Raw genomic sequence first — 14,476 nt, 5'->3', positions numbered from 1 at the left:
TTTTTTCACGCCTCAGACGTGAGTAAACTCCTCCAAGACGGCCTCCTGAATGCATTATCCATGATCCAACTGAGTAATTCTCTGAGACTTTGAGGGTCAGTGTAGCCGCCGACGGCCAGACGTAGTCTTGTTCTTAGAAAAAAAGATAACTAGGTCTGTCTCTTTACATTACAGTGTGCCCAAAATGAAACTCGTTCATTTTCCTGATCACCCCCACATTCTCAGTCCCTTCGCACTGTCATATTTCGACCAAAATTATCTTCCGAATTGATTTTAAACTGTGTTGGAGTCTGTGATGGTGTTAGGATTAGCAAAAATTACCCCATTCTCATCACACCTGAAAATAAGGCATTCACCCTACCGAGGAGAAGCATTTTTACATTAAATCGTTTTTAGAGCCAAATTAATGTAGTCTAAGGTTTGTAAAAATTCAATTCCAAGCAGAGTGAATATCAGACTATTATGAGAATATGACCAACAAACCAAAAGAAAGAAAAAACTCGATTATTTTTTCCTTATATCAACAAACGTTCACTTCGATTTCTAGGACAACAACCAGAACATTAATCCTATTTTGATCTTTCTGATAGTTTATGGAAAATCTCCTGAGTCAGGGACAAAGATATTTCACTTTCAAGAACAAATAAAGGATCCCAAATGTTGATGAAACCAGGGCAGATTAGCAAAGTTAACGCCTAGGAGCTGGACCGCAAATGTTCAATGCAGTTGGACATCTTTGCATTTATGGAATTTGACACCATTATTTGCTTCATCCACCTGCTACAAAATACCCTTCAAATTAACTCGACTTGCGTCACTGATTAACTGTTCATGCGGTGTAGATATTGTTTTCGCAGTGGTCACTCTAGTCAAACGCAGGCGCAAACTAGCTCCAGCGCGGTCTGTGAACTCTGGCCCCTGATAAATCCTGGGTAAAGAAGGGCGCTTTGTGTATAAATAGTTAAAGTACCATACCAGGGAGCGACAGCAGGGAGTCAAACGTCTTGCAGGCGGAGATCCCTGAGCTGTCTTCGGTACAGCTCTTCCACAGGTTCTCGTAGACTCTGGAGGTGGTGATCACATTGCCTTTGATTGTCGAGATTCTCCAGTAGCTATTCGGCACAGAGACCCCAGTGACCAACCACCCTCCAAGCCCCAGCAGAAAACCAGTGATCTCCAGAGCGGCAGAGGCCATGTCCACAGAAGCCTTGGTGACGCTGGACTGTTGCTTTCTGTATGTAGAGAGGATTTGAAAATGCTTCCCCCCCAGAAAAGAACTTTTTTTCCTTTACCGTTCGAAAGCTGCTATCAATTATCAGTACCTTTGCTCTTTGCTCAGAGACAATAAAGTGATAAGCGTGTAACTGACAGTCACCAACTGGGTGCAGTCTTCAACAGGGCGCAGTCTTCACTACGGCAATTAATGGCTGGCGGTTACAAAGGAACATTTTATGATCATGAAAGCAGATTCAGAACGACCCAAAAGAAGGGCAAACATTTCCAGTCAAAAACAGTGTCCAGATCTTTCAAAATGTAAAGGGTAAAGGGACGGATGTGAAGCAGACATAAACAAGCAATAAAAATGGTCAACACAGACCCCACTATTCTGTTCATTGTTGATATTGATCTGTTACCATGGGTGGGTAGTAGCTGCTGTTAATCATTTATGGGTCGCAGGCTGGTGTGGTGCCCAGCCGGTTGACTCCCTACTACTAACAGTGCGGCTTTACACGTGGGCCATGGCCAGAGACCCAGTTTGGTGTAGCCAGGGACAGTAGCTGCTGCCCCTGGCATGGCGTTGCTGCCTCGGGCACTGTCCTTGCCAACCCGGGTTTTAGCAGTGATGAAGGCAGCAGCAGGGACAGAAGGGACAATTGTGTCTGGTTGCTAGTTGTCTGTCTACTCAGCAGCAAATAGGAGGCTGTTGAGGGGCCAAGGGTTGGACAAGAGGCCAATCCTGTAATGTCATCATAGGCCAAAGGGTACATGATGTCAATTCTTCTAACCCTGAAATTTACATTAATCAACACCTCTTTAAATTGTGGTCAACAATACATCTTTTGCCAGAACCATTGAAGGAAAGCTGTACTCGTAACGAGCTAGTCAGTAGATCATCTTCTCAACTACTTGAGCTATCAGAGAGGTTCTTGAATTAGTTCTTGGGAGGTAGTTTTTTTCTCTAGTGCTAATGCTACCGAAGAGGATCTTGCCTTAGTTCTTAGGAGGTAGTTTTTTTCTCTAGTGCTAATGCTACCGAAGAGGATCTTGAATTAGGGTCTGTTTTAGATCTCGGTGGACAGGTTACTCCGTCACAACGGTAACGGATATCCCATCTGCCGAAATATAAATCCCATAGAATATAATGGGACTTTTATTTCGGTGGACGGCATATCCGTCACGTTGTGACTGAGTAGCCTGTCAGCCGATATCTAAATTAGGCCCTTAGTTCTTAAGAGGTCGTTTTTTGTTGTGTTAGGGCTCTCAGAAACGTTCCTTTATGTTGCTGGCAAGATCTTAGCCTGAAGATCTCGTGCAAGTAATAAATAAGCCTTCTGGAGCATGATGCCAAGGAAGCTGGACCCTGCCTCCCCCCCATTGATCTTCTTACCACATTCCTTATTTTACTCACTCTGATATCAACAGGGGTGGAGGAAGGGCAGGAAATGCAACAAGCACTCACATAATAAGGCTCCTCGGGAATTATGCCTCTTTGACCCGCCACCTTTTTTAGTGGGGCAGGAGGTAATAGGCTAGCTTTCCTTCTCCCTCCATCTGATATATCTATTCAAGTTTTCTGTTGCCCCATGGTTAACTCTGGCACAGTTTACTACTTCGGTGTATGGCCAGATTGTGAGAAGTGCAGTAAATGGGCATTTTATAATCTCCAATAAATACAATGTCACAGGCTGCAATCCGTGCAATTATGAGATTTCAACACTCCTTGCCCAATCGGAATTTATTACAAGCAGAAGAAAAATGTACACAGCAAAAATCGAATGGTCGATATTTGAAGTGTGAGAGTTTTACTGCAGGTGGTATTTACCATATTCAATATATCTATATAGCAAATAGGTGTTTTACCCTGAAATGTCACTAACTGTGTCTCTGAGCCACAGAAGCAGCACAGACGTCTGTTGTTCATCAAAAACCCCATAGTGGTCATGACACTATATCTCACCAGCTCAACTGCGGCTCGACAGCTACTAATACAAATGGACACCAACAGAAGCAAGGAGGTAGCCATCTTGCGCGGAGTCCACCCCAAGACTGGCCGACTAGATCAGTTGCCATCCTTTAACATCATCCACATCCTGCTGCCAGAATCTAGCCTCAATTCAGCAGCATGGAATGCAGCACAAGCGTAAGTTCTTGGAAACAAAATTCGAGGCATTAGCCAATGCCATCCTGAAGCAAGCTGACCATCAGCTGGGACACCCGATGTTCCAAACTCCATCTATGTAAATACAGTCTCATCCTCTCCACGTAAGGTGGAGGCCAGAAGAGGACAATTACCTTAATAGATGAGTACGGGACATAATGGCTTGCAGCAAGCACAAGACCTTGGTCAAAGGAGGGAGAACACCCCAACTGTTCATCTAAAGCCATGGAAAGAGAAAATCCTGTTTTCACTGGACATATCTGGAAAATTTGGCATCAGCAGACGTGTTTTGATCTGGAGGAACCCATTAGCACACAAGTAAAAGCAAGGAATGTAAAGACCTTCCCTTTCGAAGTTACATATTCTAAATGTGCTACTGAACATGGTTGTCATGCACAAGCAGCCAAGGACCAATTGTGCATAAGTAAGGAGGACGGTTAGCAGAATGTGGTGGGCCATGTTTTTCCAGGTTGTACATAGGTAAGCTTGGCGTGCATGAGACACACAAATTACCATTTCCACAATCAGAAATAAAAGGTTCACAGTACCAGCTCCATTTACCCACTGCAAGAAGGATTTCACACAATGGTGAGGAATGTGGAAAGATGGAGGGGCACATTTACAAAAGAATGGCGGAGAGCGGCGTTAAGCCGAAATAGCTAACGCCGAACTCCGTCATTCTGAAAACGCAGGAATGCACCGTATTTACAACAATACTGTGCATCCCTGCGTTTTCCCTAGCGCTGAACTCAACTGCCTAGCGCCAATGCAGGCACCCTTGCATCATAGTGCCAGAGTTCCTGCGTTGAGGGAATAAGTGTTTATGTGCAGGAAGGTGGTTCTTCCTGCACATAACCAATCCAGAAAGGCGATTTGTAACTTCTAAGTGTGCTGCATTGTGCAGCACACAGAAAAGTTGTGAATCGCCATTTTTTAAACGATTGTTTATGTGCAGGGAGGGACAACTTTCTGCACATAAACAATCATTCATGGCGTTTTGCTGTTTCTATGTGTGCTGCACAATGTAGCACATATAGTATCTGCAAAAATGAGGAGAAATAAAGCATTTCTCCTCTTTTCGCCATGTTAAGACTAGGTTTTCCCTGGCCTTCATTTTGGCGCTGCCTCCTATTTAGGCCACCCTTGTAAATAGGGGACAGCATCAAAATCACTGGGTGTTGCGGTGGAACGCCCAACGCAACACCCTTTGTCCACCCCTTTCATGCTACGTATAGCATGAAAGGAGGCCTCATTTACAAGGCGGCGTTAAGCCACGTAAAGTGGCTTAACGCCACCTTGTAAATAATGCGAAGCCTCTATCACCACAGGAACGTCGATAAAAGTGACGTTCCTGTGGTGATTGGGGCTTGTAAACATTCCCCTGACTGTCTTAAGTGGGGTTATGCATGTCTACATTACTCAAGCATTTCGGCTCAGAACTCTGCAGTGCCTAATGAGGGCAAGGTGAATATGTTTTATGGGAAAAGCCAATGGCAGCAAGATAACACATGGTGTATACAGTACAACAGCACCAAGCAACAATGCAATTGTGAACTGCTCAAGTATCCTTTTCTGTATGACCATTGTAGGTGTTTTAGATGAACATCAACCATTAACCATTTTTGCAAGGACAGTTACATATGTCTGTTTTTGGAAGCATGATTACAGCTATAACGGCTCAATATACACACATTTATCACGTTAAATTCAGGTCGTACCACCTCACTGTCCTTGATGGACATCAGCCTAGGGTGCAAACAGTATTTGGAGAGCTGACTGACAGTGCATGGTGAAGAAATGATCTCACTCGTGTTCATCTTGCTTTGCAGATGACTGCTCCACTGGAGAGACTGGTAAAGGAGACCAGTACTGTTCAACTGCAACACGTGGACCCTTGACAGCACCCAGCATATGACTGCACCAACCTTCCTTCCAAATAAGACCCCAATTACAACAGCCAAAAGCACTCTTCCCACCTTCCAACCGAGGCACACATTGCAGCAGTCAAAAGTACACACATCCTCCCATTATTGAAGGCTGACATCCCAGAACCCAAGACCGTGTGCACCTTCCAGCCAAAGAAGCTACAGGGCATAACAAGCGGGACTGCAACGTCAAGTCAAACAGAGAAGGGACTAGAACTGTGTCCATCACTACTGGCATCACTGCTGCCCCTCCATCTGCTACCAGTATGTCAATGTTTGAAATGACCATCTTTGGCGTGGTATTCTCCCAAATTTTTGCCTTCTTTTGCTGAACTATTTTTGTTGGCCACAGGGCTCTGCACACTTTATCCCTAGTATCCCGTGGTAAAGTGTGTGGGCTCTCTCTTTAAAGCATGTTAAAATTGATATGAATGTGAAACATTTAATTTACTTGTAAGCTCCCCGTATGTGATACTACATGTAACCAGCGACTGTAATTTAAATACTACCACTGGGGCTGCAGCACTCAATGTGCCACCCCCCCCCCCCACCCGCCCCCCCCAAATAGCACTGTAAAGCATGTGTTCAGCTTTAAACTGCCATTTTGACCTGCCAAAATGACCTTTTTGATAGGCCTAAATCTTGCTTTTTAACCTCTATAAGTAACCCCTGAGGTAATCCTTATTGCCCAATAAGGCAGAGTGTATGGTATTTAAACGTAGGACATGTGGAAATGTATGTTTTACATGTCATGGCAGGGAAAAACCCCCAAAGTCGTTTTTCACTGTGGCAAGCCTGACTCTATCCCTGGGTTATATTATAGCAACTTATAAAACTTAATTTCACTTATGGAGCGGCTAGAAAAATTATTCAGATACTAATTTTAATGATAATTGAAAATCCAATTTATTGGTAAAGTCTAATTTTAGATTACTATTAGGCAAAATACACTTTTAGAAAAGTTGCTTTTTTAATGCCTAAAACCAAAAGGCCTTTCAACCAGGCTCCAACTCTCACCTGGTTAGACCTGTCAGCATTAGGGTGGTCTTTCCTCCAAAGTTTTGCTCTCCTCTTCCACTATTTCTGACCTTCTTTCTGCTGGTATCAGGACTCTGCACACTTTACCAATACCAGCCAGTGCTAAAGTGCTTGTGCTCTCCTCTTAACATGGTAATATGGGTTTATCCACAATTGGCATATTTAATTTGCTTATAAGTCCCCAGTAGAGTGGCACTGCTTGTGCCCGAGGCCTGTAACTTACAAGCTAGCAGTCGGTCTGCATCACTGATTGTGCCACCCACTTAGGTAGCCCTTTAAAAATGTCTCAGGCCTGCCACTACAGAGTCTTAGAGTGGAGTTTCGACCTGCAATTTCGACCTGGCAATATAAATATTTTCCCAGGCTCAAACCTTCCCTTTTTATTCATATAAGTCACACCAGGGTAGGTCATGAACAGCCCAGGTGGCAGGGTGCAGTGTATTTAAAAGGTAGGAGATCTACTTTTAAGTTTTACATGACCTGGTAGTGAAAAACTCTCAAATTTGTTTTCTATTACTGCAAGGCCTAACTCTCCCTTTGTCACGGTCACCAGGTTATCCTAGGATCGGGTTGGAGCTTAAAGGGGTCCACCTCTCGACAGCCCCAAGTCCGGATAGAATAAATCCTCTCGGACTAGTGGAATGGTCAAGCGAGGAAAGGAAAGGATAGGAACAGCAAGGAGGGAGATTTGAGAACAGACAAAGAGAGAAAACAGTTTTAATGCAAGTTCAATGGTCTAACTCTGCTACTCTGTAACTCAAAGCCATACAAGAGGGAATTTCACACTACCTGTAAAGAAAACAAGGATGGCCTTATACCGGGCGAGATGTGAGGGTGAACAAGGGTACAAGCACGTTCCTATCCTAAATAAAGAACAGGTTCAGTTAACACCATATAACACTGTGGACAAACAATCACACCCTTTGTTACAACCTTGGTAAAGATAATCATCCTATTGGGAGGTCCATACCTTAGTAAGGAATGTACTTGTCCCCACCAGACTATGACAGTTCAGTCCTGGACACCCCCAACTGATCTCCCCTATAAATGAAAGAATAACTCAGAATCCTATGTTAATGGCATAAAAGAATAAGCACTGCGTTCTTTGCTTGTCATACAGCAACTTCAAAAGGTAACTTGCAGTTCTCCTTCATCAACCCTCGAATGAAGAAACGACAGGCTCCAGCTTTTAGGCAGCCACCAGCGTACACCAGCTTATGGAGGACAGTCTTAAGCTGCTGCCAACAAAAGCACTTTTACTACGCAATGCAGCAATACGAAATATTAAAGTGCTCCCACTTTTGCTTCAAGGCGAGAGTGTCAAGAGCTCCCGTTCTACGTGGCTCACAAGAACAGCAACAGCATTTCCTCCCGCATGAGACCGTATGAAATAATGCATTTCTCCAACGGGAGGAACAGAGGAAACGTGCTCCAGAAACCTCCGTAGCACGCTATGGCAAAAGGAACAAAGCCGGTGCGAGAACACACCCTTACCCGACCGTACGTCCAGGTACTCCGGGCTTCACAGGATAATCGGCGTCTTCGTGAAGGCGCCATCGCCTGATAACCATTTCTGCTGAGGGCACCTCTGATAGCGTGCAACGTCAGCGCATGCGTTGACAGTGCAGGCGGATGACGGTAATTGTAGTTTCTTGTCCCGTTGCAGCTTCGCGTCCGCTGTCAGTGCGCTTACGCTGTGTGTGCCCTGACACCCTTAGGATAATATTGGAGTTGCCTTATAATATTTTATAAGTGCAATTCCCAAATGGAAAGCGATAACTGTTTCATGTTTGCTGTCTCTAGAATAATTATTTAAAATTCTAACTCATGGTGAAGTCAGATATTAGATTTGTAATTCCAAAAATGCCACTTTTAGAAAGTTGGCATTTTCATGCCTTAGCCATTTGGTGACTGCAGCCTGTCTTTGATCATGAGTGGTTGTAGTTGGCAGTTGGGATTTGTTTACTCCCCCTAGACAGCCTCAAACAATGGGAGCTTAGGTGTGACTGGATGAGCCTTCACTAGCAGGATGGGAGGGAGGAGCTAGACGCAGTCTCACGTACACCTCAATACGCTGTGTCCTGTCCACACACAAAGGGCATAACAACCCTGCATTGTCATTTCAGCCAGCTTGGAGCTAGGGCAGGAGAGGCAGGGAATTCCTTGCACTTCAAAGCCACTGTCTAGAAGCTTCTCTCACATTCAAAAAACCAGAGCACCAGGGTATAAAAGATGGACTTCAGACACCACCAACACAGGACGCTTCTGGACCTGTGGATACTCTGCCAGGAAAACGATTGCACTCTGCTGGATGCCTGTTTTGCTGTGCTGACATGCTGCCTGCTGCCCTGTTGCCTGGGAGAGAAGGACTGGACCTGTATCTCTTGACCCCAGAACCCAGAGCGACTCCAAGGGCTAGTTGTCTGGCCTCCTGATCTGAAGCCTCAGGGACATAATAGGTTTTCAACTACCTTGCATCCGCACCTGAATTCTGCCATCTGTGAGTCTGCCCTGACAAGTGGTTTCTTCCCAGTCCTGGACCCTTGGAATTGAGCCTAAGGTGCTCTGCCAGCCTGTGGAACCAGGAAAACCGACACATCTCCTCTGCTGCACGACACAAACCTGAGCAAAACCGACAGATGGCCACCACTGCATTGATAAGACCCATCTCAAGGACTCACTTCACTGCTGCAATCTGCATTGCCTCGAAACTGCTACTGCGCGATGCTTCCCTGGTGCAAGCCCTTGCATCTCTCATCGACGGCAGCCTCGATGACGGTGGTGGACTCCACATTGCAGCCTTGTAGATCCTCAGAACTAACACATCACTCGACTGGGCATCGCATTCCCAACACTAGACTTCACATTGCAAGCCCTCTGACACTCGACGTTGAGGCAACAGGACCTAAGACTGCAGCCTCACCGCATATCCATACCGAGGAATTGCCTTGGCTGAGCAATGCATCTTCAACGCGGATCCAAGCAACACTTCGCAAACCAGGACTGAAGGTACTTTTGTTCACCTGGCCTAACTGGGTCCTTGAAGCTGGCCCATGCTGCATTGCGGTCGGCCTGGGCTTGTGACTTTGCCAGTCTGGTTCGACCAGATATCCACATTAGGCGCTTTACGCTTTTTTGCATTATTTTCCTCAAAAACTTTAAAATTCAATGTCTTCGGTTCCACTAATTGGATTCTTTCTGTTTTGGCCTTGTTTTATTTATGAAATTAAGATCTATTGTTCTAACCTGTGGTGGGATCCTTTTGGTGTGGTGTTTTCACTGTTTTACTGTTTGAAGTGTTGCACAAATACTTTACACATTGCCTCTCAGTTAAGCCTGACTGCTTTGTGCCAAGTTACCAGGGGATTGAGCAGAGGTAAATTTGGGGTTTGCTTGTGCCTGACCATGGCAAGGATTGTGGTTGCTGCTTGACCAGAGCTCACCCCCAGTCAACCAACAATCCAATTTCTTGCACACCTGACTACTGATGCCTTCCCTGTGGTGAGATGTGTATTGCTACCAGACAGTTACCAAAGGGCCCTGGGCATTGCAAGGGCATTTCCCTACTTGAGATGATGGCCTGGGGGGCTGTGCCCACCATTGGCGAGTCCTCCATAAGGGCAGAGGGGTATTGCGCCACCCACTGCGAACGCAGCACAAATAATAAATTTAATAATATGGTCAATGTCTATGACCATTTGAAGAAGTGCACTGTGTCTTAACTTGGGTGTGGTCCATTCCTACTGCTGATTGGCAACAGGAATGACTTGCTGTGGTGCTAGGGAGACAACTAGGATGACCAGGAGAGGTATAAGGCCAGGATAGAACAAAACTTTATTTATTCTTTGTCATGAGCAGTCTCTGTTGCCGGTTCTTGGGTCCTCTGATGTTGGAGCTCAGGTACTTTCAGCCCACGCCAGGGGAATATTTCCTCAGGGAAACAAAAAAAACTAAAAGAAAAGGCATTTTAGGACGTCTTGTCCAGGTGCACAAGCTCTGAGGGTCTAGGGAGTGAGGGGGGTCGCAAAACACCCGTTCACCACCACCAGTGTCGCTTATTGCAGGTGACTGCAGTCCTTCTAAGGCAAGACCCTATAACTTCCATCCCCCTCCCTTTCTTTATTTCATACTGCTGGCATCTGACGACTCTCTGAAGAATAGTCCCCTTATGCGGTCACGTACCTTCGGTAGCCACGCTCTTCCAGGAGCGCGGATAGTCCTTTTGTGTTTCCGGAACAGGTCTAGTTCCCTTCTTGGTGTTTCTAGGCAACCTCTCTCTTCGGCGTACCTCTCCAGAATCTTCTTTGGAATCCTCCTGCTAGCGTCCTCTGGCTCCATCAGGTCCCTGGGCTCCACACTCTTCTGGTCCTCCTCCCGCGAGTCCTTCACACCGGAGTTTACGTCTTCCGCTGGAGGAAGGCCAGATGTGAGGTCCCTCACAGGGCTGTCGGGGCTGCTGATAGGCCCATGTGAATCCATCATGTGAGACGGCCTGGAGGCCAGGAAGTTAGACTGAGAGAAGTCCTCCTCCAGTTCGTCATCAATCGCATCTACGGGAGGCTGAAACCAGAGTAAAGGTATTCTCGCTCTCCTCCTCCCCCTCTTCCTGACCAGGTACGTTGTGACACTTGCCTAAAGCGTCAAGTGCACATGTCAGATTGGCTGGCAGTCTTGCAATGGCCAGCCCAACATGTACACCAATATGAGCTGTGTAGCAGCCGGGTGGACTGCAGGAACGGGATCCTGGCCTGAAAAGGAGCACTGTGTTAGCCTGCTAAGACCAATCATTGTGCTACTCATGCTGAAAACGTCATGAGAGCAGCTCCAGGATTGGTAAGGCTCTTCACTTCCGAGTCAGTCAGGCTCCTTGGTTTGTGTGCTTTTCTTTGTTTTCTGATCTGAGCTTTCACTTTCAAGGATCTCAGAGTACTTGGGTGCGATGTGTTAATTATAAAAAGCGAGGGCTGAGCACAATCTGTTCCACTCTTGCACTGGAGTAGCCTGGAACTCATTTACTTGGGAGCTAGTTTCTCTATGAACTGTCCCCTGTGCTTTAAAAATGGCAACAGCGCATGGTTGACTGGCCAGTCTCCACGGTGAACAACCTTTACAACGCAACTGTAACAACGCACTACACTTACAACGAAATTTTTACAACGCAACATCCATTACAACGCATTCCATTACATAGCATGACACTACAACGCATGTTGAAAAACTACCTTTACAACGCATTCCATTACATCGCATACTACCTTTACAACGCATACCATTACAACGCAATCCAACACTTACCCTACTGTTGCACCCCCTGGAGTTAGAATAGTAATTTTTACCCCTATACTATGCATTGTAATGGTATGCGTTGTAAAGGTAGTATGCGATGTAATAGAATGCGTTGTAAAGGTAGTTTTTAAACATGCGTTGTAGTGTCATGCTATGTAATGGAATGCGTTGTAGTGGATGTTGCGTTGTAAAAAATGCGTTGTAAGTGCATGCGTTGTAAAAGTGTGCGTTGTAACGACATACATCCGTCTCCACGCATATGCTCTACAGGAGTTCCTGCATTTGCTGCCAAAGTGACTCATAAGGTTACATTTGGAAAAGATTGTCGTAGCAGAAATATTAAACCAAAGAGCATACTTAAAGCATGCCGGGTTGTACTGATCTGTGCCTCGGAGCTTTCGGGATGTGTAGTATAACAATCTGCATATGGATTTTGGGATTAGTGCCTCCTTCTCTGTAGACTCCAACTAGATGGTGGTCCCAGTGTCCCGTGTCTCTGGGGTCTTCCCTGCACACATTAAAATCGATGTCAGTAAGTACTTTTGCTTTTATTTATTTAAAAATACATTTTTCTGACTGTTAGTAATTTAATTGGGCAGACGTGTGAGTCTTGAAATGAGTTGGTTTCCATTTAGAGAAGTACATTGCCCTACTTTTGAAATGTTTTCTTAAGCCGCAGCTCATAGGCAGCCCAGGTGTCATCCAGCGGCAAAATGCAGAATGCTAAAGAGCAGTTTAAGCGTTGTTTGCTTTTTTAATTCATCCAGCTTTCAAATGGCTTATGTGCCATTTTTCTTCAATCCATTTTTTAAAACCTGTGCATGCTTAAATTTGATCTGTGTACTTACAAAATGCAGAGACACGGGGTACAGAGCTATAAAGTTGTTCCCGTTAGCCAGGAGCCCAGAGACCTGCTGCTGCTGATTCTACCCACCACTTTCAAATGTTATTAGCCACCAAAGGTGCCCACCTCGTTCATGATCTTTGAAGCATGCACACCCTACCATTGGCAGATGAAGCTCACACATAGACCTGCCTCTACTTTGTCTTTATAGGTAGGCTGGCTCCAAACCCAGAGGGAGGGAGAGTGTTGCTCAGAGCTGGCAAGAAGGTGGACAAAGGATTGCCCCCACCCACAGGCTGACACTGGGCAAAAAAGTGGCATCCCTAGAACTCTCCTCAGAACATTGCTGGACCTGAGAAGAGTCAGATGAAGGACACTCCTGCTGTCTATAGAACCTTAATTAAGATTGGACCTGCTTGCCTTGATGCCAGGAACCCAGATGGAACTCTAGAGTTGGCTGATCTACAGGGCTACAACAAATTCCCAAAGGCCTTATCTTGCTTTTCAGCTGACTAGTCCCAACAGGACCTGACCCCCAAATACTGTTCCCAAGGCTGCGGTCAGAGCACACTCCTCCCTGCTTAACTGAAAGCTTCACTGGACCCGACGCGAGCATCAATGCTGAAAACCTTCATGAATGGCTCTCCTGGAGTCGACGCCGAGCAGCATCAAATTGCTGGCTTTATCAGTCTCAATACCGAGCAGCAACCAGAATCCCAGCTTTAACTGTCTCAAAGCTGAGCAGCATCTGAGCATCGATGCCAACAAGCTTTGTCAATGACTTTCACAAGTCCAATGCTGAGCCTCCTCTGATCGACTCCAAGACCTCGCACAGCAGATTCCCGTCTTTGCCGAGCCCTTCCTCAGGTCCAGTTGACTGCCTGGCCCCATTGAAGACTTGCTGCTTCCTAAAATCAATGTACATCCACAAGTTACTTTCTGACTGTGACATACTTGGTCCTCTAACCAACCCGCACTCCATCGTAGTCACCTTTCACCTTCACTTTGCCCCGTTCTCGCGCAACCGTATAATCGCTGTTTCCACTTTACGCTTTTTGTGACTATATTGAATTCTAAATTTTACAAATTTATAACTCTGGTTCTACTTATTGGGTTTTTCTGGGTTTGTTTTCATTTTATTTATTAAAATATTCTCAATTTCTGGGAATTTTCTTGTGTTGTGTTTTCACTTTATTACTGTTTGAGTACTGCATGAATACTTTACACATTGCCTCTAAGTTAAGTCTGACTGCTCTCAGCCAAGCTACCAGAGGGTTAAGCACAGGTTTACTTAGTGACTCTAATGGTTCACCCTAACAAGGATTCTGTTTATTATTTGAGGTGGGTTTTCACCAGCCTCAACTAATACTCTCAGTTCTAATAGCCAACAAATGTGACAACACCCACTGTGGCATCAGAGACAATAACTACGGATATCATCAGCATCCTCTTGTGGTTCTATGGCTGCTATCACCACAGACACAATTGCTTATGTCTCTGCAGATGCAGCAGATCTCACCACCCTAAGTGCTGATGTATACACTGGCCCATTGCAAGCATCTCCATAGTTCCTGTTTCAGTCAAGAAGTTAAAGCTCATAACGAGGCGGAAGTCATCCTAGTTTTTCGGATGTGGCCATAAAGGGGTAAACAGTGGAAGCATTGGCTCCATCAGATGTACATGTGGATTGCAACTCTTCTCATTTCACAACTTTAAGGGATGCAACTGCTGCCTCTGGTGATGCCTTTCCTTCTGATTCATGGCTGGTCACAGAGTATTGATGAAACTGGAGGAAGGGCAGGCAACTCTACATGAGTCATTTGACTAACAAGTACAATCACTTACAGCCATTGCTGAAGTCAGGGAAACCGCTGTTGCTAATACAGCAGCCAGGGCTGGCATGGAGATGGACTATCCACTTCAATCAGGGGTGTAGCCAACCAATAGGGCAGCAAGTAGAGTGGTGCTGGAGCCTTGTAGTATGACGGTCCCACTGGTCTCAAA

The 14,476-nt window shown here is 45.5% G+C and overlaps 1 protein-coding gene across 3 annotated transcripts in view; it reads right to left on the bottom strand.

The window, feature by feature from the left end:
• The window catches only part of LOC146785206 (claudin-15-like), a 404,144-nt gene that overhangs the window by 127,176 nt on the left and 262,492 nt on the right, over window positions 1-14,476 (bottom strand). The window contains exon 1 of one of the 3 annotated variants that reach the window (XM_085634111.1): window positions 976-1,605. The exons of the other annotated variants lie outside the window; for them this stretch is intronic. Coding sequence (XP_085490237.1) covers window positions 976-1,195 — 220 coding nt within the window. The 5' untranslated portion in view covers window positions 1,196-1,605. Of the gene's footprint in view, window positions 1-975; window positions 1,606-14,476 lie in introns of those variants that run through there. 3 annotated transcript variants of the gene reach the window in all.

The sequence above is a fragment of the Triturus cristatus genome, chromosome 11, assembly GCF_964204655.1.
Source record: "Triturus cristatus chromosome 11, aTriCri1.1, whole genome shotgun sequence".
NCBI lineage: Eukaryota > Metazoa > Chordata > Amphibia > Caudata > Salamandridae > Triturus > Triturus cristatus.
This window is presented reverse-complemented; position numbering and strand designations above follow the sequence as displayed.